General features: G+C 34.6%; 3 protein-coding genes and 4 long non-coding RNA genes across 13 annotated transcripts; 3 read left to right on the top strand and 4 right to left on the bottom strand.

Annotated features, from left to right (window-relative positions):
• The first annotated feature begins 796 nt into the window (after positions 1 to 796).
• On the top strand, positions 797 to 2,936 carry LOC145959763 (uncharacterized). Of its 2 annotated transcripts, XR_014435170.1 has the most exons (5): positions 797 to 944; positions 1,056 to 1,132; positions 1,323 to 1,485; positions 1,793 to 2,301; positions 2,381 to 2,935. It is a non-coding gene; the product is annotated as an uncharacterized LOC145959763 (long non-coding RNA). The 2 variants fall into 2 exon arrangements; XR_014435169.1 differs by having other exon boundaries at positions 1,793 to 2,936.
• Positions 2,937 to 5,016: 2,080 nt separating this feature from the next.
• LOC145959764 (uncharacterized) lies at positions 5,017 to 6,949 on the bottom strand. Its single transcript, XR_014435171.1, has 5 exons — positions 6,487 to 6,949; positions 5,943 to 6,070; positions 5,803 to 5,871; positions 5,350 to 5,510; positions 5,017 to 5,248 (listed from the first exon to the last, which is right to left on the bottom strand). It is a non-coding gene; the product is annotated as an uncharacterized LOC145959764 (long non-coding RNA).
• A 5,385-nt stretch (positions 6,950 to 12,334) lies between these two features.
• On the top strand, positions 12,335 to 14,314 carry LOC145959756 (putative protein phosphatase 2C T23F11.1). Its single transcript, XM_083078909.1, has 5 exons — positions 12,335 to 12,737; positions 12,836 to 13,031; positions 13,170 to 13,375; positions 13,446 to 13,671; positions 13,782 to 14,314. Exons 2-5 carry the CDS (start codon positions 12,845 to 12,847, stop codon positions 14,120 to 14,122), a joined length of 960 nt encoding a protein of 319 aa, XP_082935035.1. The 5' UTR covers positions 12,335 to 12,737; positions 12,836 to 12,844; the 3' UTR covers positions 14,123 to 14,314.
• A 100-nt stretch (positions 14,315 to 14,414) lies between these two features.
• Arfgap3 (ADP-ribosylation factor GTPase activating protein 3) lies at positions 14,415 to 17,812 on the bottom strand. Of its 2 annotated transcripts, XM_083078891.1 has the most exons (8): positions 17,513 to 17,812; positions 17,032 to 17,223; positions 16,799 to 16,930; positions 16,676 to 16,708; positions 15,686 to 15,985; positions 15,340 to 15,611; positions 14,909 to 15,254; positions 14,415 to 14,771 (listed from the first exon to the last, which is right to left on the bottom strand). In XM_083078891.1, exons 1-8 carry the CDS (start codon positions 17,585 to 17,587, stop codon positions 14,514 to 14,516), a joined length of 1,608 nt encoding a protein of 535 aa, XP_082935017.1. In that variant the 5' UTR covers positions 17,588 to 17,812; the 3' UTR covers positions 14,415 to 14,513. The 2 variants fall into 2 exon arrangements, with proteins under 2 accessions (XP_082935017.1, XP_082935018.1); XM_083078892.1 differs by lacking the exon at positions 16,676 to 16,708 and having other exon boundaries at positions 17,513 to 17,811.
• Positions 17,813 to 18,022: 210 nt separating this feature from the next.
• On the bottom strand, positions 18,023 to 22,367 carry LOC145959755 (uncharacterized). Of its 5 annotated transcripts, none has more exons than XM_083078904.1 (8): positions 22,220 to 22,367; positions 19,418 to 19,592; positions 19,269 to 19,332; positions 19,069 to 19,181; positions 18,779 to 18,995; positions 18,555 to 18,706; positions 18,303 to 18,464; positions 18,023 to 18,235 (listed from the first exon to the last, which is right to left on the bottom strand). In XM_083078904.1, the coding sequence occupies exons 2-8, from the start codon at positions 19,585 to 19,587 to the stop codon at positions 18,133 to 18,135; spliced, it is 981 nt and encodes a 326-aa protein (XP_082935030.1). In that variant the 5' UTR covers positions 19,588 to 19,592; positions 22,220 to 22,367; the 3' UTR covers positions 18,023 to 18,132. The 5 variants fall into 5 exon arrangements, with proteins under 5 accessions (XP_082935030.1, XP_082935031.1, XP_082935033.1 ...); XM_083078905.1 differs by having other exon boundaries at positions 22,208 to 22,322; XM_083078907.1 differs by lacking the exon at positions 22,220 to 22,367 and adding an exon at positions 19,824 to 19,895.
• A 59-nt stretch (positions 22,368 to 22,426) lies between these two features.
• LOC145959766 (uncharacterized) lies at positions 22,427 to 24,838 on the top strand. Its single transcript, XR_014435173.1, has 4 exons — positions 22,427 to 22,605; positions 23,295 to 23,457; positions 23,554 to 23,806; positions 24,137 to 24,838. It is a non-coding gene; the product is annotated as an uncharacterized LOC145959766 (long non-coding RNA).
• Positions 24,756 to 26,959, bottom strand: LOC145959762 (uncharacterized). Its single transcript, XR_014435168.1, has 2 exons — positions 26,683 to 26,959; positions 24,756 to 26,601 (listed from the first exon to the last, which is right to left on the bottom strand). It is a non-coding gene; the product is annotated as an uncharacterized LOC145959762 (long non-coding RNA).
• Positions 26,960 to 27,327: the final 368 nt, after the last annotated feature.

Raw genomic sequence — 27,327 nt, 5'->3', positions numbered from 1 at the left:
TATCCAAGTGACATAATTCTTCATTCACCCTGAGATCTGTAAATCCTGGAGATGCTAGAAAAGATCTAAGAGCTTTTGAGTATCTAACCTCCTTCCAGTCTACAGATCCAAATCGCTGTAACCCGTTGAGTATCTCCAGTCGATTTTTATTCGCTGGACGGAGACGTCTTTTCTCGTCAACGTCGGTCTTGAAAGACCCCAAGTCCAACTTTCTTGTATCGAAACTTGTTCCCGGCCTTTCCAAAAAGGTTTGATTGATTCCCCCTGGTGTACTTACCGGTGTAGCAGCCGGTGTCTGCAGTAACAAAGATGTTAAGAGGTTAACCTGGTTCTGCAAAGATTCCAAAGATGGATTGGCCGAGTAAGTGTGAGGTCTTTTTGATGAAGGGCCCAGGTAGCATTAATGTCCATTCGATGTCTATAAGTTATCGTTTTAAGGTTGCCTTTACGATTTTACTATAAGATAACCTATGTATGTCTTTAAATCGATATCTATTTAACTGTTGCCTTAATGGTGTCTTTTTTATGATATCCTAACAAAGAAAAAGACTGTTGTCTAAAAGTTAGCATATCGTTAAATCTGATAGATGTCTATTTTAATACATCAAAAAGTTATCAATTTATTGTTATCCAAAATATCTCTATGAAAGTTGTCCAAAAGATATCTTTCGATTTTATTACAGTCCGAAAGATGTCACCAATCAGATATCATAATGATCGCATTCAGCGGACTCGACAATTGGGTAAATCACTATAGGTTTTCCAATGTAATTCGACGCTGACTGGCCGGATCTGAAAGTAGAAACCAATCATTCGATTGCTGTATATACTTAACGGTTGAGTCCGTTGTGCTGCTTCTTTGCCTCTCGAATTGCGTATTCTGCAGAAGGAAAAAGTTATATTATGGAGTATAAAAATATTTTAAAAACATTTACGATATACACGTAAGTATATATTATTAATTTATTATCAGTTTATTATCATTCGCATTTTTAATATATACGAATATATACTATATACTTTAGAAATTCATAAAGAACACGTGTACTTTTTAGGTTATATTGGAACAATTATACTACTACTACATTTGCTACTACATTACTACTACTACAAATTTGCTCCGGAAACTTAAGTGAGTACAAATATTTTTGTAAATATATTCTCTGTTTTATTTAACGGTTGAATAGCTAATACATGATTATGGGTCCCCCGTTGAAACCATTTCTTAAGGTCTCGCGAAGACAGCAAAGTATACGAGTATTCTGAAACTGCGATATATCGTTTATTTAATAATAATTAATTGTTTAATCGGTATCTTTTAGACACAGAAAATTCAAGATATCGGTGGAAAAACGGTTCAAAAAGCGGTAAAATTTTCGATGGAAGTGATTATGACAGATGACTTAACTCAAAAAGTCGTTTGAACTCTTGGAGCTGAGAATACTCAAAAAATATCAAAATTTACGTTTCCGTATCTTATTATTGGTACGTATACACACACACATACACAATATATATATACATGATACATATTGTTTCAATATTTTAGAATGAGATTTCATTTTACATTTGTCGGCGTTGTTGGACTTATCGATTGGCTATTGGATATATAATTTTTAGAATTCTGATAGAATCTCATATATTTCCTATCCAATAATCAACTAAAACGTCCAACAACGTCGACAAACGTTAAATGAAATCTCATTCACAGCCTTATTGAGTTCTTCGTCGTGAAGAAGTTACTACGTTTCGTCATATCATTCTGATAATATTTATCCATTAATTTTTTCAGATGTAATACGTAATGCATTTCCCGGGACAACGATAAAAACCGTCGAGGATCGAATTGCCGATTGGCTTCGCCATGGGGGCGATAGAAAAAAAGCTGCGGATAAACGACGAGAACGCCACCACCAGTGAAAACATTTATTCCGTATTAATAACGCAAAACAGTTTTCCTTCGTTGATATCCCTGGCAAAAATGAGACGTTTGTTTGGCGTTTACGTGAACGTTTGTAGAAGTTCGTCGAGAGTTTAAAAACGATTAGTAAAGAGTTTGTAGAACAAAAATTGCAACACTTTAGCGTTTAAAAGACGTTTGTACGTTATAGCGTAATCGTAAACGTTTGAAAAGTCTGAGTAAACTCTGTACACGAAGATGTATCAACGTTTACTGAACGTACTCTGAAAAATGTTACCTCAGCATTGCAAAACTTTCATGTAACATTATATAAAGAGTTTGTAGAACAAAAATTGCAACACTGCAGCGTTTGATAAGCATTCAAAACCCAACAGCGTTATGTAAGTGCTCTTACAAAGTTTGAAAAGCATATAAACTCTCAGAAAACCCTCACTCAACGGTTGTTAACGCTTTATAAAGTTTCTTATTTTCGCCAGGGATGTCGAGCAAGCCTATTATCGAAGATGCATTTCTAAGTTCGATGAAGAATTTCCGTAATTACATAGCGATATTTAGGTAAAGATTAATTTTTACATTTGGGGGAGATTGTGCGTGATTGATGCTGCGTGAATTGGCAAGAGCGCGTTATCGATAAGTAAATCGATAAAGAGTACTTCCGGTAGTTCGTCATGATTCTAAACGTAATATCGCGTTAGATTATATACACATGTAGTTAACGATTGCACGTATACCAATGTTCGCGTTAATGTTTAAACCGATATAAAGAAACGCAACGCAGAAAAGATCGACATAGAGATTCGCACATCGGGCACATATCCTCGTTGTAATATATAATATAATATCGCAAAATTCGCTGCGAATGTATGGATATGTTGTTTCGGGATGGCGAAGGGGAGGAGTAGAATTTTCAGGCATATTTTTTTTTTTCTTGAGAATTATCGTATTTAATATTTAATACTTTTCTTGAGAAAAGTATTAAATATTAAATACGATAATTATTATAATATATATATATATATATATATATATATATATATATATATATATATATATATAAAGGGTGAGCCATTTTAATTAACGCACGCAATTATTTCGGAAACAAAGCATTTTAGAGAAAAATGTTTCAGACAAAAGTTTTATGGTTTCGAGGGGCCATAAGATGGTATCATTGGTTTGACCTTGAAGAGTTATTTGAAGGTCACATGAAGGTCACCTTCAATTTCTTAAATGGAACCTACTATTTGTCATTGCATATTCTTGTAGCTTATCTCAAGAGCTTTCCAAAACACTATAATTAAGTACCTTTTCGTTAAGTACTTTTTGAGTTATGAGGCTTGAAATAATTTCTTAATTTTACATAAACCGTAAAATATCTTGTAAAATAGTCATTTTTCGATTATCTTACCTTAATACTTTTACGTACAAAATAATGAGAGGAATCAACTGGTGTAAAGAAAACACATAATTGTTTTGAAGAAAAAATATATAATTTACAATTAACAATTCCATATTTTTTCTTAAAAACAACTATGTGTTTTCTTTACACCAATTGATTCCTCTCATTATTTTGTACATAAAAGTATTAAGATAAGATAATCGAAAAATGAATATTTTACAAGATATTTTACGGTTTATGTAAAATTAAGAAATTATTTCAAGCCTCATAACTCAAAAAGTACTTAACGAAAAGGTACTTAATTATAGTGTTTTGGAAAGCTCTCGAGATAAGCTACAAGAATATGCAATGGCAAATAGTAGGTTCCATTTAAGAAATTGAAGGTGACCTTCATGTGACCTTCAAATAACTCTTCAAGGTCAAACCAATGATACCATCTTATGGCCCCCTCGAAACCATAAAACTTTTGTCTGAAACATTTTTCTCTAAAATGCTTTGTTTCCGAAATAATTGCGTGCGTTAATTAAAATGGCTCACCCTGTATATACGAGTATATATATATATATATACAGGGTGACCCATTTTAACTTAGGCAGCCAAATAACTCGAAAAATAAGCAAGATAGAGAAAAATGTTTTAGACAAAAGTTGTATGGTTTCGAGGGGGCCATAAGATGGTATCATTGGTTTGACCTTGAAGAGTCATTTGAAGGTCACGTGAAGGTCACTTCAATTTTTTTAAATGGAATACCCTATATATTTTTGTACATTCTTGTAGCTTATTTCGAGAGCTTTCCAAAACACTATAATTAAGTACCTTTCCGTTAAGTACTTTTTGAGTTATGAGGCTTGAAATAATTTCTTAATTTTACATAAACCGTAAAATATCTTGTAAAATATTCATTTTTCGATTATCTTACCTTAATAGTTTTATGTACAAAATAATGAGAGGAATCAATTGGTGTAAAGAAAACACATAGTTGTTTCGAAGAAAAAATATGTAATTTGCAATTAACAATTCCATATTTTTTCTTAAAAACAACTATGTGTTTTCTTTACACCAATTGATTCCTCTCATTATTTTGTACATAAAAGTATTAAGGTAAGATAATCGAAAAATGAATATTTTACAAGATATTTTACGGTTTATGTAAAATTAAGAAATTATTTCAAGCATCATAACTCAAAAAGTACTTAACGAAAATGTACTTAATTATAGTGTTTTGGAAAGCTCTCGAGATGAGCTACAAGAATGTACAAAAATATATAGGGTATTCCATTTAAAAAAATTGAAGTGACCTTCACGTGACCTTCAAATGACTCTTCAAGGTCAAACCAATGATACCATCTTATGGCCCCCTCGAAACCATACAACTTTTGTCTAAAACATTTTTCTCTATCTTGCTTATTTTTCGAGTTATTTGGCTGCCTAAGTTAAAATGGGTCACCCTGTATATATATTTTATTATCTCCTTTTAAAGATAGTCTGCACTAATCTAGTCCTTCAAGGAACATAAATATACATATGCATCTGATTGTCATGTACAAAAAACAAAAAATGACTCGACATGGTCGTGTACAAAAACAAAATAAAAATTATATCCAATAACGGTTTGTAAAATTTGTATACAATAAAAATATTTGAATACTTATTAGCACAGGGTAATTGACTTTTTCGAAAGTTAAATAAAATGCTCGTGTACTCGAACTTACTTCTTAATCTATAATCTATATAATCTGTCTTATAATATTTATCTTTAATATAAAAAAAACTTTTTATTGCTTTATTCGTTTATTTCATTATTATCTTCATCGGTGTTTTCCTTCGCTCTCTCTCTCTCTTATTTCTCTGACTTGCAAAACGTATCCATTCTGCAGTAATATTATCGAAGTCTGTTTCAGTAAATATGGCGTAACGTGATGTTACCTCTCCTGAAAAAAATAGATAATACAAATATAAAAAAAGTAGATCAAACAGTTAAGGAAAACAGTAAGACATTGTACACATTCACTCACGAAAATCTATAACATACTTTTTATAATTTTTAATAAAATGTAAATTAGAAACTCGGAAATTATTTCGCAACCCTTTCCAAGAGCATTTTATTGCACATTCATTTGTTATTGTTTTGCTTAATATTCGATGAATATTATCCTTGCCATTGTGTCCGCCACTTTTTGACATAAACTCTTTCTATAAAAAAGATAAAAGTAAATATATTTAACATGTATTCCAATTAAGCACACTAATAATATATTATAAAAAGAGTATAGCATGAAGTTCTTCATTAATAATTTTTTTGTCTAATAAAATATTTTTGATAATATTTTTTAATGAAATAACTGTATTTACATATTATTAAAAAAGAAATGCGAACAACTCAGGGCATATTTAACTTAAGAATCTCATAAAATCTCAACCAAATCTCAAAAATATGTCTATATCATAATTAACGCACAATTGTAGCAAGAATTTTTATACTTACAAATTGTATCACTGCCTCATTTTGGCATTTTGATTATAGTTTTAAAAATTGTCCAACTTTCCAATTTTTCTATGTATTATGTAACAGATAGATAATAATTGCTATAAATATCAACATATATTATTTACTTTAATGCATACCTAATTAATGCGTAACAAAAAATCCAACGTATTCTGTCCAACATATTCTGTCCTACCCCAGCAAAATATCCAATGTGTTGGTTGTCCAAACATATATGCATGTACATAAAGATCTCTGAGAAATTGGTCTGCAACATAACACAAGAAATTTTAATTATTTAATGGTAAAACAATTTATTGTAGCCAGTCTATGTAAAATGGTGTGGTAAATTCTACATGCAGAAGTCACATTGCAAGAATGCAATGTCAAATCATTTCTATTTATACGAAAGTTTTAGAAATACTTTTTATTATCAATCATCTTTAGTGCTTTTATATATTTGATAATGATAAACATTTTTAAATGTTTCCGCAGAAATACAAATAACCTAGTATTCTTGCAATGCGACTTTTGCGTGCATAACCTTTACTACATCATTTCACATGCATAAAAAAATATTGTTGGAAAAATATGGACAAATATATATATTTATACTTTTCTTTATAATAATATTTATTTTGAACGTTTTTAATTAATATTGCTATTAGAAATAAAAAGGATTACCTTGAATGAAAAAAGCACTTAACCAAAACTCACACGCGGCTAGTACTACGAAATGAGGAAAGAATGCAAAGGCGCCAACCATAGACTATGTCTATGGCGCCAACGGGGGCCAAAGGCGGTAAAGACGGGAACACTTCAAATGTATATATTACATTCATGTTATAATATATATTGTTACGCCCGAGGCGGGGACTTCGATAGATATCGAAGTCGCGCGGTAAAGAGATCGGCCGCTCGCGGGACGCGCTAAATAAACAAGCACTTAAGGAAACTAATGAACTTTAATGCACTGCACAATTACAACACAAACGGTAACTCAGAACGTAAATACACAATAATGATAACACGGATCGACTCGTAAGAGAAACGCGTCCACACAGCCTGACAGCTGGCTCCAGACTCAAATGACAGCCGCCGCTGTCAACAACCTCTTGACAACGGACTTCTTCTCGTTCCACGACGGACTCGACCGCGACCCGAACCAGGGACGTAACAATATAATATAATATTAATATAACATTGCTATATAACACGTTTTATAACAACAAAGTAACGATAACATAATACTTATTATGTTACGTGATATGTTTAAGTTATATTGCTGTTATAGTGATAATAACCAGTATATAACATAACAATGAAATAATTATAAAACATAATTACATTGCAGTTGTAAGAGGAAATTATATCATTTTAATGTTAACAACATGTAACATCCGTTATATTACCTGTTACTTCTGTGTTGCATAACAATTATATTCTGTGTTTGCTGGGTCACTTCGCAACATATCACCAGGACAGTATTGGCATAATGGTCTTACTAAGCAACTTAGCATTTTGTATAAAGATACAAATATTATGGAATTGAAACTAACATTTAATATAGATGGTGTACCAATATCTATGTCATCATCTAGTACATTGTGGGTTATATTATGTTCAGATATTATTTTCCTTTCTATATTTATTTTTACTTAGTTTAATAATTTTTTTACAGATGGGAATCAAAGCATCAAAATAATGAAAATAATCAAAATCTTATTAATGATGAAGGTGCATTCGAAGAAGTCTCTTCTGTTGTAAATGAAAGCAACGATCAAAGTGAAACATCTACTGAAAAGAATACTGACGATACTGACGATCTTTTTGATAAGGAAAGTGTTATATACATATACATACATATGTTTTATATTTCGTAAATACTTTTATTTTTTTTATTATAATGTGATGCTATATTGCAATATTATAACAATAAGTTTTGTAAACATTTATTTATGTTATAGTTGTTTAGAATTTTATTTTCAGTTTTTACTTTTATATCAGAGAATTAATTTTATTTTTATAATACATATAATAATAATATAGATTTTGTTGAGTTTATACTCATATTATCTTAATTAGTTTACTTTCATATCAAAAACAACTTTTAAGTTTATTGTCCTTAGTAAGTGCACTTTAAGTTTTGTTCTTAAGAATGAGATTTATTTACTAAATTAAAAATTAATAATTTTGCAAGTTCTTTATCATAACATTTTTATTTTTATTTGTGCAAATGTAATATATATATACATTAATTAGAACACACTAATATAATTAAAATATGCATTCTTTTGTAAATGACAATAATTTTTATTAAAAATGTACATGTCATTATTTTTATCAAATTATAATATGATTAATTCTTCAATAAAAAAACTATTATTCTATAATAGTAATTATTATTTATAAAATCCATTTTTAAAATAAAAAGAATATCCAAAATATATATAATCCAATTCTAATAAAATACAAATATCTGATTTGTTGCAAGATCAGATATCATATCTCAGATGAAAAAATCATACATTTTTGCAGTCTGGAAGATATCTTATAGATATCCCAGTGATATCTGAGTAGCATTATTTAAATCAGATATTCTGATATTTAGATATCTCTCAGATCTCTCTATGATATATTTTGCTGTGTGGGAGGTTTAAGTTTTTTGTTTTCGTCCGGTTTGACAGTCGTATCTTTAATTAAAACGTAATCGCCGACATTATAAAGGGAAGGCTTTTTATGCCTTTCATCGTAATACTCTTTGTTATAATGCTTAACTTTATTAGTAGCTTCTAACGCTAACTGACGACAAGATTCCCTTTCTACGATATGGTCGAGATCGGTTTTCGCAATGTTGTTTAAAAATCTAGATAGATTAATATCAGAATGATCTCTTTGATCATATCCAAGAAGTAATTTGGAAGGGGAAGTCTTCAGAGAAGAGTGGTACGTGTTATTAATAACATATTGTATAGAGTTTAAATGATCATTCCAATTTAATTGATTATCCAATACCTTTTTTAAAGAAGATTTGAGAAATCTGTTAATTCTTTCAGCCAAACCATTGGCCCAAGCAGCAGCGACTGCAATAAGTTTATGTTGAATGTTTCTACCTTTTAAAAATTCGGAAAATTCTAGAGAAGTGAAAGCGGTCCCTCTGTCCGAAATTAAAGATATAGGATTACCAAAAATATTAAACAAATTAGTTAAATGTTTAATGACTTCTTTTGAACTTGTTGACCTCGTTGCGAAAAGCCAAGTGAACCGAGTAAAAGCGTCTACAACTAATAAAATATGTTTGAATCCGTCTGGAGAACAAGAAATGGGACCGAAATGATCAATATGTAAAGAAACAAAAGGAGAAGTTGGAGAATCAGTTATTTGCATCTCACCCTCGCGAGAATTAACAACAGTATTTGCCATTAAACAAGTTAAACAATTGTCAATGTAATCACGCACTCTTTTCTGAAGAGAAGGAAACCAATAATTGGAAGAAATACCTTGAATAGTTTTTTCAAGCCCACAATGAGCTAATTCATCGTGATAAACGCGAATAACGTTGTTGACTAATGCGTCGGGCACGACGAAACGATGTTTGTTGTGATGTTTTCTGTAAACAAGACCATCGAGTAAAATAAATTTATCGTCGTCCTTAAATTCAAGGTTTTCAGCAATTTCTTTCAATCTATTGTCAAGTAACTGCCTATATTGCAGTTCGTTTTCAAGTGGCATTGCCTGAACAAAATTCACAGCTCTACTAAGAGCATCAACGTGAGACATTCGACGACCCTCACGATGAACGATATTAAATTTGTAATTCTGAATTTTCAAAGTCCAACGAGCAATTCTGGGATTTAAATTGGCCTTGTTAATAGCATGAACAAGAGCGTTACAGTCGGTAACAATAGTAAATTCTAATCCGTATAAATAAATGTGGAACCTTTCAATAGATCTAACAATCGCGAGCATTTCTAACTCGAAGCTATGATATCTTGATTCAGCATCATTAGTAGCTTGGCTATAGTAGGCTACAGGAGACCAAGTTTTAGCGTCTTGTTTTTGAAGCAATATACCGGCAACGGCAACATTGCAAGCATCTGTATGTAGTTCAGTAGGGAGTAGAGGATTGTATAATCTTAAGACCGGATAGGCCGTTAAATCATGTTTCAATTGATTAAAGGCCTTCAGACAATCCTCATTAAAACAAAAAGATACTGATTTCCGTAATAAATTATTTAAAGGTTTAGCTTTAATCGCATAATCTTTAATAAATTTCCTAAAATAATTAGTGAGACCTAAAAACCTTTGAACCTCAATAATTTTACGGGGCTGGGGAAAATTTTGAATAGCATTAACGTGCCTTGAACTCAAAGTAATTCCTGAAGTGGAAACAATATAACCAAGGTACTCGATCGTCGTTTTCAGAAAACAACACTTCTTATAATTAAGCTGTAACTCGTAACGCTTAAGCAGCATAAGCACTTTTTCAAGAGTATCTAAATGTTCTTCAATAGATGAAGACGGAATAAGAATATGTCATCTATGTAGACTAAAACTTTATCCTCCCTAATAAGAGGTTGAAGTATTTGAACAATGCGTCTCTGAAACTCAGCAGGGGCTTCGCAAAAACCAAAGAGCAAACGGAGATATTCAAACTGCCCGTCAGGTGTTGCAAAAGCAAAATACTTAGGCCCATATTCTGAATCCTCTTTTATCGATAAAAGTGCCTCTAAAAGTGGCATATAAGCCTTCTGATTGGCTACAGGCCGCTTTTAGGAGCACTTTTATCGATAAAAGAGGATTCAGAATATGGACCCAAATGTATATTCCAAAGAATATACTTGTGTTCAATCCCAAGAATCTCCTTAGGTCCATATTCTGAATCCTCTTTTATCGATAAAAGTGCCTCTAAAAGTGGCTTATAGCCAATCAGAAGACTTATAAGCCACTTTTAGAGGCACTTTTATCGATAAAAGAGGATTCAGAATATGAACCTTAGTTAATCTCCATTACCGCTTCCGCGATTCAAACCAATCCCTCGATCGGCTCGACCATCTCCTGATCACGTGATCTCGCCGTTAATCGCGATCTAAATCCGCCACCCTTACAGCCTCAGAAGTGGGATGTGACTGGTTTTTTTCGTGTTTTGTGCGGTTTTTTCTTCTTTGGTTTATCTAAGTGTGGTGTTCGCCGCGTTTTTTCGCGCTTTTCAAGCTGTGAAAATTGCGGTTTTTTCTGCCATATTGGTTCCTCCGCGTGAAAAGTTGCAAAATGGAACCTCGCTTTGCGTGGAAAGTTGCACCCTACCGTAGGTACCCCTACCGGCGGGGTGGGTGCAGGAGGGTGCAACTTTCCACGCGAAGTAAGGTTTCACTTTGCAACTTTCCACGCGAAGCGAGGTTCCACTTTGCAACTTTTCACGCGAAGCGAGGGGGACGGGGTGGGGGCGGGAGGGGGGCCGAAGGCCCCCCTTGCACCCCCCCCCCGTGTGTGTGTGTGTGTGTGTGTGTCAGCTCCATGCTTGTCGTAAGAAATTAACCAACAAACGATTAAAAAAAAAAAAAAATTTTTAAAGTCGAAGTTGCCGGCTATGTTCCCGGAGGTCGAGGCGGGCTCCTTTCATCGACATATTTACCGATTTTCAGATGAAATAATTATTTCCCAAACGTTAAAAACATTACAGACATATTTCCCAAATAATTTCACTTTAATTAAAAAAAAAAAAATTTTTTTTAATATTTATGTCTGCTAACTATACGCTCAATTTATTTTAATTAATTATAAATAAACTATTATTTCCTAAACTATGAGAATCTATTCCTAAATGTGCCCAAACGATTCCCAAGCGATTGGTTTAATAGATAATAGAGAATATCAAATTTGTCTGCTAACTATATGATCGTGAAATTTTTATTTATTTATTACATTGAAATTATTATTTCCCAAACTATGGGACCGTTACAGAAGTGTTTCCCAAATAATTCTACGTTGATTAAAAAAAAAAAAAAATTTTTTTAATTATTTCTGCTAACTATGTATACGCCGAACTTATTTTTATTAATTATAAATAAACTATTATTTCCCAAACTATGAAAATGCTTTCCTAAACTTGCCCAAATGATTCCCAAACGAATGCAATAATAGAAAATGCGAAATATTGAATTTGTCTGCTAAGTATATTGAGGTATTCCGTACACTTCTTTGTTATTGACCAATCAAGAGCAAAGATTTCTTTGTCCTTGATTGGTCAATTGAAGATCGTAAGATTTTCGAACGCATCCCATAAAGATCAGTCTGAAAATTAAAAAAAGGGTAATAAAGAAAACAAAATAATATAAAATAATATAATAAAAAAACAAAATAATATTAACACAATGCACACCCACAATACAAATTGATTATGCTAAAAATACATTACATGTTAATTTTCTTCGCTTTCGCGCGGTTTTCAGTTGCCGGTCGACAATTCTGGCAAAACTTGGAAAGCGTTTTTGCATTTCTTGCCACGTTCATCGTTATTTAATTCCCTGAACGTTTTTGGCAAGAAAAGGAAAACTGTTGAGAAAAAAATTCACTTCAGTGACCTAAAAGATTTTCTCCTTCGTTCGGAAACTCCTGGTCAAAATTGGAGAGGTGGCATCCTTGACATGGATGACGTCAACTGACAATGCGTTATCGACGCACGTCATCAATTCAGATCAGCTGATCATCTCTGGTCGACGTTTGCTCGCTCGTAACGCGGGCTGTTTTCCTATGGCCGGATGGAACGGACTAGATTTGACAATCGGGAATTAAGTGTACGGGAAACTGTTATGAGATCGGAACGAAGTGAAGATCGCCTAAATCAATGACAATTCACGTATCATCGCGAGTCTCCTCGACAGAAAATTCTGCAAGGCGATAAAGAGTCTAAACAAGAGTATCACAACACACACGTATAACGGATTCGTTTAATTCCAAGTCACTTAAATCTGTCGCGGCATGAGATCTTAAAGTATTAAAACGCGCGTTATTCGCGAACGATATCGATTAGGGGGAGAGGATGGGACAGACGCTCAGCGAGCCGGTGACGAAGAAGAAGTCGGCCTGCTGCCGCGATAGCAACTATCGTGTCGGTAGCTCCTGCATGCAAGGATGGCGTATCAAGATGGAAGATTCGCATGTGCACATACTCTCCTTGCCAGGTGACCCAGGCACTGCGTTCTTCGCTGTCTATGATGGGCATGGAGGTACGTAAACGTAAATATTTCCCTCAGTACAGAATAAACAGGTTTATTGCACAACTAAGTAATTTAACTTTTTGTTAAACAACCGCTATGCATCCATAAATCTGATATTTACATGAAAATATCTGTATACTTTTACAGGTGCAACCATGGCCCAACATGCTGGGAAACATCTTCATGAATATATAATTAAAAGAAGTGAGTACAAAGCTGGCAATATTGTGGAAGGTATACAGCAAGGCTTCTTAGAATTGGACAAAGCCATGCAGAATAACGTGACCCTCAGGGATGAACATGCTGGGACCACTGTCATCGCATTGCTTATCAAAGATAACATTTTATATAGCGTAAGTCGTTTGTTATTTTGAAGGCGATTCGTACATTTGAATACCTGACCTGAATGGAAAAGCTTTCTAGGCTAATGCGGGCGACAGCAGAGCGGTGGCGTGTATCGGTGGCAGGACAGTGCTCCTTAGTCGAGATCACAAGCCCACATTGAAGGACGAGCGCAAGCGAATTGAAGCAGCGGGCGGTTTCGTCGAGTATAAGAGGGTGAATGGTAATCTGGCGTTGTCCCGCGCGCTGGGGGATTTCATATTTAAGCGAAACGATCATAAATCAGCACAGGAACAAATTGTGACTGGTAATAGTAACAGGATCGATATATAAGTGAGCTAGAGAAGCTCCGATGCAACTTTCAATATATGCTCGCGCATATTGTATGTTAACAAATTACAAATTTCTCGTGCACAGCCTTCCCCGAGGTACAACAGTTTCCTATAAGCGAGGAATGGGAGTTCATTGTTTTGGCGTGCGATGGTATCTGGGACGTGATGACTAGCGAAGAGGTCGTCAATTTCGTGAGGACGCGGCTAGCTCAGACGAAACTCGGCGACGCAGAGTCATATCGCAATGTCACGATACGTCCTGAAGAGATCTGCGAAGAGCTTCTCAACTGTTGTTTGGCACCGGACGCTCTTATGGGCACCGGTTGTGACAATATGACAGTGATACTCGTGTGCTTTCTTCATGGCAAACCATGTTCGCAACTAGTTTTGCGTTGCCAGGACTTGCCGCCGAGTATAGATCTATAACTATTTTAGATTTTTAGTGAGAAAGATATAATATTTGACCTAAATTATTGTTAAGTATATTTTACTTTCGTCGGTGTACCTTGACTTTTGATATAGTGATATTTGTTATGCAATGTATTACACAATACACTGGCTCTGTTGATAAAGATGAGCAGATGTATATTTATAAAATATACTCTTCTTGTATTTATATTTTCGTCCTCGAATCTGCGTAACTCTTGCATTGCGCTCGATTTATGATCGTGTCATACAAGAATACGTGCGCAATACACAGAATAAGTTATGCAAAAGCTCAATTATAAGCTTTTATTTACAATTCTGAACAATGGACAAGACTGGGTCCGGATAATAGATATTATAACAATTTTCGTGAGACGCAAAAAGATTTCGTTTAAAATCCATAACGATCTTGTATAGAAGAAACTGCCGCATTTGCAAGCGAGCTGAGTCTTCCGGCAACTTTGTTTACACCTTGACGCACACTCTCTCGGACATCGTCAAGATCTACGACACCGGCTCTTCCCGCAGCAAGACGCATAGACAACGAAGATGTGGGCGAAGTCAACGTCGAATCTTCGGTACCGAAATAATCAGCCGACGAAATGCTAGATGAGCCCTCGAAGCGACGTAAATTATTCTTACGTTCCCACTAAAAATTTAAAAGGTATGTGCATATTGAAGAATTATTAAAAAGAAGCATTATATTCCAAACAAAATGCCAGTAAAACGTAATTTAACAAGAAACACTGATAAGTTGAAACATAGTAAAACATTATATAAACTTACTACATTGTCGGAAGTACTATCTTGAAAATATTGTTCCGAGCTAATGGCCTTGGCGCTACCAAACTTTTTTTGGGCTTCTCCCTCAATAGTAGATGAAGGTTTCGCGTCACTCTTAGCGTTTATGATACGACTCGTGGGGGCCAGTCGTTTAGGCGGTTCCGGTTCCGCCACTACCACAACTTCGTCACTGCGCGAAGACGATTTGTTGTTAGCGTAAACTGAGTAAAACTCATCTAAGGCAAAAAAAAAGTCCGTATCTCCTGACACCACTTCCGGTGTTGATGTTATAATTTTGGACTCTTGTGTTATTGTTTTCATGTCACCAAGAGCAGAGTGACTGGCACCGCTAACAAGAAAGAGATGACTTTTGCATAACATGGATAAAGTCATGTTAAATAAATTTTACAGGAGAGAGAGCGCAAAGTTCGTACCTCCGTGCATTAAATCCCATTCCAAGCCGTTCTGCCTGTGTAGCTTTTAATGGATCTAATTGCTTCGTTCTCTCTTCCACTTTCTTGGCTTGTTGAGTTAAATTTTGCTCGTACCGCTGTGCTAAGCGCGTGGCGAGCTCCTCTTGCTCTTCTTTCGTCACTTCCTTATCTTTTTCTTGTACTTGTTTACGTGCTTCTGCAACGCTCTTTTCTAATTCATCAAAATTGGTCTTCACTCTTTGAGCTCCTAAACTGCCAACTTTTTTTCCCAACTATAATTAAGTTAAAGAAGCGATAATAATTGCGATTTATTGTTATATTATTGTTTCACCATAAATGCACTTACACCACCAGGACGTTTGGCTTGTGCAGTCCTGCAGCCTATAGTAGGTTTCCTTGTAGTTTGTACATTTGAAATAGGATCGAAAGGCTTTATGGAAGGTCCCAAAGAATTGGGAATAATTTCTGATTCTGCTTTTTTTTCTGTATTATCATTGTTTGGCACAGTATTAGGTGTGAGGAATGCCTTTTCTTCTATTGAAATTACTGTTTCGTTTTCGTGCAAATCTAAATTTTCATGTTGTTTAAAGAAATCTGGCTCGTTTGTTTCTTCTGGCACTATTTCTGTGCTTTCATCTAAATGCAGCTGTAAAAGAAATTATTATATTTATAGGATATTCCCGAAATATTTGGCCAAACACTATCACTAGTGTGCCATGGCACTATTATTTCTTTCTTTTATTTAATATCTAATAATTATTTATTTACATTCCTTTATCTGAATAAATAAATATTTTTATATCTTAAATATTTGACAATTTATTCAGATAATTGAATGTTTTTATTAATTTATAATTAGATTATAACTTAAGAAGCTTATATTTATATTTACATATTGATTATATATTTATGATATTTTCTTTTTCATGATTAGTAAACTTCTCTGACAAAATATGATTAAATATTTACCTTGTACAAAACATACCCATATACACATACACATTATTAAATATAAGCAAAAGGAACAAATATATTATCATATTGAAATGCATCATATTAAAAATGTATATAGTGTGTATATAAGATCTTCATAATGAATTTGTTATAATGATGTAAAAGTGAAAACAACACTTTTGCAAACATCAAAATTACACACATTTGAACAATTTTATGAATGATTACATATACTAATAACTGTGCACGGATTGAATGAAAAAATTACATATGTATGTATCTATTTTAGAAGTAAAAAAGCGATTTTTAGAATGCCATAAGCGGATGTTAGTAAAATCCCGAGAAAAAATATGAATTTTAGAAGAACATTTATTCAGCTCACCATTGTTTTATTTTTTGACGTAGAAAGGAAAACCTATAATTATCATATTTATAGTTATGTCGGATCTCTAGAGTAATGTCTCTATTATGACTACAATATTAAATCCGTCTGATAATTTCATACCTTTGTACCATAACGATGCATTGCTTTAGCAGTTGCTTGACTTAATGTTTCCCTGTACATCATAGCCGCGCGCGAATTATATTTCTGTTGAGCGTCAGTTGTAGTACAATTATGTTGTGTAAAGAATTTTCTCTAAAAATTAATAATATATGAGACAGAGGTAGGCAAGACATATTGATTGAATTACAAATCATAATTTAAACAAAAAAAGGATATAAATTGCGGAAACTAACAGCATTGGCATTACCACCCAGTTGCATATTTCTGAGATGCAACCATGTCCAATTTGTGTCAAGTTGGGTAGATTTGACAAAGGTGAGATGCACGCCCAGGCCACGATGCACCGCCGAACAGTCGATGCACAAGAAGACTCCATACGTCACACTGGCCCATGCTGGATTCTTCGCGTTACAATCAAAACATGTCTGAAAGAATGAAAGGAATTATTGACACATATTCTGAAATTGCTAAAACACCAATCATTGATGTGGAAACATGTTTATATTAATTGTAAATATTTTCATAAAATATATATATTCATATATGAATAATACAGCTGTTCTACAGTTCGGATGTCATCGGGATGATCCGCTTTCTGTCTGTGTGTGTGTGTGTCATATGATTAAAGGAGAAATTCTCGAGAGAAATTGCAATCGTATCGTTCAATCCCATGATTTCCCGTACATTTACTATCGCTTTAAATTGGAGACAAACCTTATTGGTTGGAATGGCCCGTAGTCTCTTGAAAATTTCCTCGATTTCTGCCTTACTGGGCGCAGAATCTGCCATTTTTGACGTGTCAACGTACGTCACGATAAAATTGTGGGACGCGTGGCGAAAGCTGGTTGCTCGGCGCTGAGGTCACTCGAGGAACGATGCGATTCTTCACGAGAAAAAGGAGGGAACACAGGATGCGTAATTAATGCAATAAAAAGCATACGAGGAAATTGCAGTATATCGTCGATAGCGGTGTATGGGTATGCAACCATTTGCAGACACAAATTTGTGACGTTAGACTATCCTACATTATCGAACTTAAGTTCGCCATCTACTTTATTATCAATCGCACCAATGCATTTTACTTTATCGACTTATCTATAAAATGTAAACTTATCTATAATAAAATGTAAACTTATCTATAAAATGTAGATTTATTTATAAAATGTAAACAAATCAAGGATTTGTGCTCCTTTTTTTAGATACTTGGCAAAGAAAATTCCAGAATCCAAGAAAGACGATCTTTTATTTTAAAGTGATAAAATATATAAATATATACACGCGTCATATATGAATGAATAAAATGATACTTCTTTATATATATATCTTACAATGCTTCAACATCTTTTTTTATCTATAGACCCATCCATAGATCGTTGCCCCATATTCGGCGAATCGCTTACATTCACTTCCTCTTCTTCCACTTCCATACTGTTTAATCTAAAAGTATCAGAATTATCGCTGTATTCTGCAAAACACGTGTATGTTTCATAAAAAAAAACCCTACTCGTCCTGTTCAAGACTGTAGAGCATTTGAAAACCGGCGTCCAGACTGGGCGGAAATCCCTTTTCGGGATCGAGCAACTGTAAAGTCGGAACTTCTCTGTATACACTTCCGAACTCGTCTTCTTCGAATTGTAGCTTGCTAGTTGCTTCGTCTAAAACCATCCTGAAAAATATCGATTAATGTTACTTTGATGTAAGCAACATTTACTTCGTTTAGAAAATTGTCTACAACTTAATATATGCATTCTAATACATAATATTAGTAAGTTGCCTCTGTTTTTCCATCGTTTCTTCGACCTGCTTCCTCATATTCTCTTCAAACTTGATAATATATTCTTGATAATAGTCATGTAATGCTGCTACTCCTCCCATACCTGTTTCAAGCAGTATTCTCTCCACAGTGTCCTAGCAAATATAAGAGTACCATGCAAAAATTGTATAAACATTTTTAAAAATTACACATTTTTCTCATCTTACAGGAAACCCATGATCCTTCTGTTCAGTTGCTGCTTTTAACAACAAAGTCATTCGTCTCAGAAAGTGATGTACGACATCGGTGAGTGTTTCTATAGCAATATCCGACGAGTTTTCGAATCCAATGTGAGCCAATAAAACAGTCACAGCATATCTCAATAAATTCCGTGCAGTTTGTGGCATCAAATGATGTATAGTGGAATAATTTTCAAGTGTATTTCTGAAATCATACGATTAATGATTATATAATTATATGTGTGACATAATTTAAACTGAAAATACAACAAAAATACCCTTTTGGCTGATAAGGTAGAAAATAAAATAAATTTTTCAAAAGTATGTTCTCTTTTGAATCTTGCGGCTCTCTCTCTATGACAGTCATGTTTCCAAGTATAGTTCCTTCTTCCTATAAAAAGAAAATGATTATTTTTAACAAGCAACATATTATTACTTTTGATAAATATTTGAATCAAAAGATATTTCAATCCTGTACCATTGTTCGTAATTGTTGATGAAAATTTATGGTATTTAATACATGTAAGTTTCCCATTGGTAATCTATAATGAAATAACATTAATAATTTTCAATATTAGTTTAATTCATTATTTCGATATATTAGTATTATATAAATATCACGCTCACTGTAGATATTCAGGTTGCCTGTCAATCCGATAGTCACAATCAGTGGTATTTGAATCATCCATAGCTTGTCGCCAGACATTTTCTATAAGATCTGGTGTTATTATTTCCTGTTTGAGCATCTCCCGTGGTAATTCTCCCCATAAATCACTCGAGCTTTTGCTGGACTTCATTGTAACTTGAAAAATATACAAGAAAATATTATTCATTTAGCACTTATATTTGATATTACATTTATACAGATGAATTTATAAGTTAATATAAAAATTACTTCTCCTTAATTGTTAAATTTAAATAAATCTAATATCTAAAAATTTATAACAAGCTAATAGATATTTGATAATTTCTTAAAATAACTGCGAGAACATTTTAGATTCACAAAACAACAAAAAACAGATTTGGAAAATACATTTCTGTGTCAGCGGAGTCAGATGGCGTTTTCGATTTATCGGGTTTGACCGACCCGGGGTAGTTTACTAGACGTTATTGACCAATCACAGCCATTCTTCTGAAGAATGGAACCATACATTCTTTAGAAGAATGGCTGTGATTGGTCAATAACGTCTAGTAAACTACCCCGGGTCGGGTCAAACCCGATAAATCGAAAACGCCAAGAGAGAAGAATGAGAGGTGCATAGACATATATAGACGGAGCGTAAGGTCATGGACCTAAGAAGATATGGATGGAGTCTAGAGCAAAGCTGCCAGGGTGCCTATTACGGTTCTTGAAGCGAGGTGAAAATTACAAAAGTGAACAGATTTACTAGATTTCCACAAATGAAATTGTAGATACTCTAGTGAATTTCCTCACTTTTGTTATTTTCACTTCGTTTCAAAAACCGTAATAGGCACCCTGATCTCCGCCGTAAGCAACATGCAACACGGCGTGGAGGAGGTAATGAGGATGTGAGCGTAAGCGTACGTGTGAGCTCGGCGCTTCGGCTAGCTTCGGATAGTAGAAGAGGACAGAATACAATCTTCTGTCTCCTTCCTACCTAACCAAGCTGGCAACGAAAGACGGGCGACGCGAGACGCTGCTCGCTTCTCGATATCTCAATGCGTGCGACAGCGTTAAATGTTTTTCCCTTATAGCTTTTTATATTACAAACATATTTTTTAACTGATAAATATTAATCTATTTAATATATTTTTTAACTAATAAATATATTATACATTTATCAGTTGTAAGAAAATATCAATATATTTTTTCATGTGAAAAATTAAATGACATAATTCTTATAAACAAATGTATATATACAGGGTGACCCATTTTAACTTAGGCAGCCAAATAACTCGAAAAATAAGCAAGATAGAGAAAAATGTTTTAGACAAAAGTTGTATGGTTTCGAGGGGGCCATAAGATGGTATCATTGGTTTGACCTTGAAGAGTCATTTGAAGGTCACGTGAAGGTCACTTCAATTTTTTTAAATGGAATACCCTATATATTTTTGTACATTCTTATAGCTTATTTCGAGAGCTTTCCAAAACACTATAATTAAGTACCTTTCCGTTAAGTACTTTTTGAGTTATGATGCTTGAAATAATTTCTTAATTTTACATAAACCGTAAAATATCTTGTAAAATATTCATTTTTCGATTACCTTACCTTAATACTTTTATGTACAAAATAATGAGAGGAATCAATTGGTGTAAAGAAAACACATAGTTGTTTTTAAGAAAAAATATGGAATTGTTAATTGCAAATTACATATTTTTTCTTCGAAACAACTATGTGTTTTCTTTACACCAATTGATTGCTCTCATTATTTTGTACATAAAACTATTAAGGTAAGGTAATCGAAAAATGAATATTTTACAAGATATTTTACGGTTTATGTAAAATTAAGAAATTATTTCAAGCCTCATAACTCAAAAAGTACTTAACGAAAATGTACTTAATTATAGTGTTTTGGAAAGCTCTCGAGATGAGCTACAAGAATGTACAAAAATATATAGGATGTTCCATATAAAAAAATTGAAGTGACCTTCAAATGACTCTTCAAGGTCAAACCAATGATACCATCTTATGGCCCCCTCGAAACCATACAACTTTTGTCTAAAACATTTTTCTCTATCTTGCTTATTTTTCGAGTTATTTGGCTGCCTAAGTTAAAATGGGTCACCCTGTATATATATATATATATATATATATATATATATATATATATATATATACAGGGCGATCCTGAAAAACGTTATGTCTTTAAAATGACGTATTCCTGACACCATTCTAAGACAATTTTTCCTTTACCAAAATTTGATTTGAAGCGTAGTTTTTGAATTATGAGCAAAAATAGTTAGTAAATCACGCGTCGGGTACAGAAGGCAGGCATGAGCGGCGCGGCGTGCCGCGAGCGCGGGCGCAGCTGATCGCCCGACGGGTGATTATCACCGCATGAGTCCCTAACTATTTTATCTTATAACATAAAATTATGCTTTAAATAAAATTTTGGTAAAGAAGAAAATGTCTTAGAATTACGTCAGAAATACGTGTTCCTTAAAATAACGTTATTTTAATAATGAAAAGTTGTTCCGGATCGCCGGCCGTCCGACGTTGCAATCAGCTGATTGCTACACGCGATGTGTGTATGGCGAAGTGTGTGCGTAAGAGAGAGAGAAAGAGAGAGAAAGAGAGAGAGAGGGAGGGTAGGAGGGACAGACATTCATATACACGCACGCACTTTTTTTCTCGCTCTCTTTCTCTCTTTTACGCAACACTCATACACTCTCTCATTCAGTCTCTCACTCACACTCTCTCGGTCACTCACTCACTCACTCACCTGCTTACTCACTTGCTCACTCACCTTGTAGCAGCGTAGCGAATCTTCATGCTATGTATTGTTGTTATCTGCTGCACGGTTATGATTGCTAGAGATGCGCGACACATCGAAATTTTTTCGATTATTAGTCTCATACTCGATTGACACAATACAGATTACACGATAACGAGTTTACTGTTTATTCACTCACTATTGATTAATCGATACCAAAAATTACTTTCAAAGAAACGCGAATACAAACAATAGTGAGTGAATAAACAGTAAACTCGTTATCGCGTAATCTGTATTGTGTCAATCGAGTGTGAGACTAATAATCGAAAAAATTTCGATGTGTCGCGCATCTCTAGCAATCATAACCGTGCAGCAGATACAACAATACATAGCATGAAGATTCGCTACGCTGCTACAAGGTGAGTGAGCAAGTGAGTAAGCAGGTGAGTGAGTGAGTGAGTGACCGAGAGAGTGTGAGTGAGAGACTGAATGAGAGAGTGTATGAGCGTTGCGTAAAAGAGAGAAAGAGAGTGAGAAAAAAAGTGCGTGCGTGTGTATGAATGTCTGTCCCTCCTACCCTCCCTCCCTCTCTCTTTCTCTCTCTCTCTCTCTCTTACGCACACACTCCGCCATACACACATCGCGTGTAGCAATCAGCTGATTGCAACGTCGGACGGCCGGCGATCCGGAACAACTTTTCATTATTAAAATAACGTTATTTTAAGGAACACGTATTTCTGACGTAATTCTAAGACATTTTCTTCTTTACCAAAATTTTATTTAAAGCATAATTTTATGTTATAAGATAAAATAGTTAGCGACTCATGCGGTGATAATCACCCGTCGGGCGGTCAGCTGCGCCCGCGCTCGCGGCACGCCGCGCCGCTCCTGCCTGCTTTCTGTACCCGACGCGTGATTTACTAACTATTTTTGCTCATAATTCAAAAACTACGCTTCAAATCAAATTTTGGTAAAGGAAAAATTGTCTTAGAATGGTGTCAGGAATACGTCATTTTAAAGACATAACGTTTTTCAGGATCGCCCTGTATACTTATATATATATATATTATTATATTTTATATTTTTTTCAATTAATATATCTTTTCAGGTTAATTACTTCCAATATATCGGCGGCTTTCACTTAAAGGAAGCCGTAAATCTATGTTTTAAGGAAGGCTTTGCAGACCAATTGACGCGATCTTTCACTTGGTGGGGCCGAGAAGAAGGACAGCGACCTTTATACAACGCTCGTTTCATCATGGCCATTTATGGTACAAAATTTTCCGCTTTTACTTAAAAGATATTAATATTATATTTTATATATACATATGTAAATATATATATATATATAATGTTCCTTTTTTTAGAGGCTATTTGCAGGAATCGACATTTCCAAAGACCAACGCGAGCAGAATTTCAGACGCAGATGCGGGACACTCTGCGCGTTGCGAAGGAAAGATATCGCAGTAGGATGCGTGGTCCACGTGCACGGAGAGTCGGAGCACCAAGAGTTAACCGGGATTTTTGGGAGGAAGAAGAAGAGAGAGGCAGAGAAGAAGAGAGAGGAGGAGAAGAAGATCCTGAAGAAGTAGATGATGAATAACTTATTATTTGCATAAGGTAAACATCTCGATTTACGACTGGACATTCGTATTGCTTTTACCTTTGAATTCTAATATTTCTACTTTAAATTTAATATATGTATGCACACATCATGTGAATACATATTTGATGTTGCAAGTAGAAATATTAGAATTAAAAATGCATTAGAATATGAATTAGAATATGAATCAAAATATATATGTATACATTTGTTAAAAATTAAGAAATATTCATATTAAACATAAAAAATGATCAGCATCCAAATTTAAATACACTTGAGACATTGATATTTTTATCTTAATAGCTTTCATCTCTTTTTTAAAATTAACTTGTACGTTTTTTTTGCAGATTTATTTACAGGATAATATGAAGAACGTGGCAAAGGACCAATGGGTGACAAAGAAGAAATGAAGAAAGAAGAGCGAAAAGACAGGAAGGAAAGGAAGGGTGGGGGAAAGGAGGGAAAGGAGGGTGTGGGGAAGAGGAGAAGGAGAGAGACCTGTGGTTTGGATATCGATTGTGTGACTTTTTCTAACGTGAAAACGTAAAAAGTGAAAAATTTCTTCCAATCACACATTGATTTCATTTTAAAATCAATGCGTGAGTGGCGGAAATTTTTCTTTTTTCTCTTTTCACGTTTTCACTTTAGAAAAAGTTACACAATCGATATCTTGGTCTCTGTCTGTTTCAGACAGATGAATCAGCACTTTTCAGTGCTATTTTTAATGATAAAACGTTGAAACGTATCTTTTATACGTAATAAAAAATCGGCACTTTTCAGCGCCATTTTAATTGAATGGTATGTCCTTGCGCCTATTTTATGTTGTGATTTTATGTTTAGGTAAACTTGCATCGAAAGACAAGGAAGTGGGTGTGGAAAAGAATAGCATTATTCTTCGTTTCTGAAGATGACGTCGGGATGAAAAAACACATCTATTATATATAATTAAATGTGATATATGTGCGAATGTGTAAAATATATATCTTATATATTATTGTATATTATGTGTGTGTGAGTGTGTATATAAATAAAATACTGTTTTCTTATTATATTTTAATAATTATATTTGCATTCCCATACTTCAAAAAATAAAAAGTCACGTTTCGATAATGAATCTGTTCTTTTCAGCTGAACTAGCTGCACGAGTTTGGAGTTTATTTCTGTCCTTATTCTAATGTGGAATAAAAAAGAAATTGTCATGAATTCTTTTTTACTCCATATTAGAAGGAAAGAGATAATCTTTTAACTAATATAGTAGTCAGTTCAATTAAAAGACCTATTATTCAGATTTAAAATTTAAATGCGCGTCTATTCAACCGCTGGTTATGTACAGAGTCTGCTCGATTTCTGCTATCAATCTGTTGCCAAGTTATGTGCGCAGGATCTGCTCGGTTTCTGCCGTCAATTTGCTGTCAGATATGTGCGCAGACTCTGGGCGGTTTTTGCTGCCAGTCTGCTCACATAGCCTGTCAGCAGGCTCTTTCGCATTTCTGCCGTCAGTCTGCTATTGGGTTATGTGTGCAGGCTCTGCGCGAGTTCTGCTGTCAGTCTGCTGTCATGTATGTGCAGACTCTGCGCGATTTCTGCTGTCAGTCTGCTCACATAGTCTGTCAGCAGGCTCTGTCGCATTTCTGCTGTCAATCTGCTATCGGGTTTTGTGCACAGGCTCTGCGCGATTTCTGCTGCCAGTCTGCTGTCAGGTATGTGCAGACTCTGCGCGGTTTTTGCTGCCAGTCTGCTCACATTGCCTAACAGCAAGCTCTGTCGCATTTCTGGCACCAATTTGACAACCGCGTTTAATAGAGCAACTTCTGTATCAAATTTTGTTCTCTCTCTGACAGCATAAATTGACTGCAGGTTCTGCTTAAATCTGTTCGCGCATATTTGGCTATCTGGGAAGCGAAATAGTCGTTTATAAGATACTATATTGCTTTTACATATGAACGAAGAAATTCTATTATTTAAAAAAATAAACTTTATTAATTATTATTAGTTATAAAGGTCCTTACATGATCGCTAAAGTATTAAACAAAAACAGATATGTCGTTAAAGACATACCTGGTTTTAATTTATCATCCAGACCTTATAATTCCATTTTATCACCCGACAGAATAAAATTATGGATTAAGCCGATATCTAAAAATTCTCAAGATGAGTAATTAATGTATATTATGTATATTTCTTTGTATACCTCTTGTATTGTATGTATATTTCTCTAAGGTTTTAGCTCTAAGTGGCGAGTGTTATTGTTTTCAATTTGTTTCTCTTGCGTATTTCTTAAATGTATGCTATTAGCTTTAAGATTGCGAGTGATATTAATTTTATTTTATTATTCGGTGTATTTTGTTAATTCGTTTGTTTCAAATATTTATTGTTCAGAGCTTTTTTTTTCCTCTAGTGTATTCATTCGAGTCGAATGAAATGTCAGAATGGTCGAACTGTAAGACCTTCTTCTTCTTCTTTTTCTGTTTTGGCACTGGGCAATATTATTTTTCGCCCATGCTGCCAGATATCTTCCAATAATTTCATTTTTCCAAATCAAGTTGATTCAGCCAGCGCTTGAGTGGCCTGCTTATATCTGCACTTCAGTCTTACGAAGGAAGGATAACAGAGGATTTATGACCTTGACAGTAGGATATTTTAGGATCTGAAAAATGTCATAAGGAGGAGGCGCACCCAGGGCCCTCCCGAGCGAGCTCGTCAGTTGCGTCTGGTGATTCCTTAACAGTGGACAGGACCACAATACTGAATATCTTGTCTGGGACAACCACAAGGACAGTCCGGTCGTCTGATAATGCCACATCTATAAAGGCTGTAATTCAAATTATAATGGTTAGCTCGGATTCTACAAACAGTTACTATTTCAATGCGAGTAAGATTAAATCTATCGAACCAAGGACGCTTCGCGAAGGCCGGGTAAAGGCCAAAATACTGCGCGCCGCGAAGTTCTGCTTGCGCACGCAAGTATCTCTCAACCGTTGTGTGATACTTTTCCCGGGCAACAGAGTAAAAGTCAGTGTGGGGAGGGAGATAGTCGATCGCTTCACCATTCCGGGCAGCTTCCCCCGCCAGGAAGTCCGCCGTTTCATTACCAAGAATCCCCACATGGGAAGGAATCCATACTAGGGTGAGAACTGTAAGACCGTCGCCATGTTGTGGCGCTAGCGTACTTCCGTCGCCTTGTTTTGGCGCTAGTGCGCTACGATATGTGACGTAGCGCAATGGCCGAATTCATAGTCGTTTCTCAAATCTTAAGCCTACGGCACACGGTACAATTTTTCGTACTGGATTTGATAAGATTTAGTAAAATATTAGAAATGCTGCATTCTGATTGGTGCATTTTTAGTATTTTACTAAATCTTATCAAATCCAGTACGAAAAATCGTACCGTGTGCCGTCGGCTTTAGATCTCGTTTCCAATCTCAAATTTTAGCTTTCAGGTTTCGAATCTTCAACATAAAATTTCAGTGCTAGTAGCTAATCATCCAATTCGGTTCTTCATGACTAAGCGAGAGACAGGAGACAGGAGACTGAAATA

This window comes from Camponotus vicinus, unplaced genomic scaffold, assembly GCF_025532165.1.
Source record: "Camponotus vicinus isolate PSW18456_S1 unplaced genomic scaffold, iyCamVici1.0 SCAF_1, whole genome shotgun sequence".
In the NCBI taxonomy this organism is placed as follows: Eukaryota; Metazoa; Arthropoda; class Insecta; order Hymenoptera; family Formicidae; genus Camponotus; species Camponotus vicinus.
The sequence above is the reverse complement of the archived record's forward strand: the minus strand, read 5'-3'. Positions and strand labels throughout refer to the sequence as shown.

Excerpts from the sequence above, each read along its gene's own strand:
- LOC145959756 (XM_083078909.1), top strand. The coding sequence starts at position 12,845 with ATGGGACAGACGCTCAGCGAGCCGGTGACGAAGAAGAAGTCGGCCTGC. Across the intron at positions 13,032-13,169 it reads TGTCTATGATGGGCATGGAG|GTGCAACCATGGCCCAACAT; the intron begins GTACGTAAACGT and ends ATACTTTTACAG. Across the intron at positions 13,376-13,445 it reads AAGATAACATTTTATATAGC|GCTAATGCGGGCGACAGCAG; the intron begins GTAAGTCGTTTG and ends AAAGCTTTCTAG.
- Arfgap3 (XM_083078891.1), bottom strand. The coding sequence starts at position 17,587 with ATGGCAGATTCTGCGCCCAGTAAGGCAGAAATCGAGGAAATTTTCAAG. Across the intron at positions 16,931-17,031 it reads TGGGTGGTAATGCCAATGCT|AGAAAATTCTTTACACAACA; the intron begins GTTAGTTTCCGC and ends ATTAATTTTTAG. Across the intron at positions 16,709-16,798 it reads TGCATCGTTATGGTACAAAG|GTTTTCCTTTCTACGTCAAA; the intron begins GTATGAAATTAT and ends TGATAATTATAG.
- LOC145959755 (XM_083078904.1), bottom strand. The coding sequence starts at position 19,587 with ATGAAGTCCAGCAAAAGCTCGAGTGATTTATGGGGAGAATTACCACGG. Across the intron at positions 19,182-19,268 it reads ATCAACAATTACGAACAATG|GAAGAAGGAACTATACTTGG; the intron begins GTACAGGATTGA and ends TTCTTTTTATAG. Across the intron at positions 18,707-18,778 it reads AGAAGGATCATGGGTTTCCT|GACACTGTGGAGAGAATACT; the intron begins GTAAGATGAGAA and ends TATATTTGCTAG.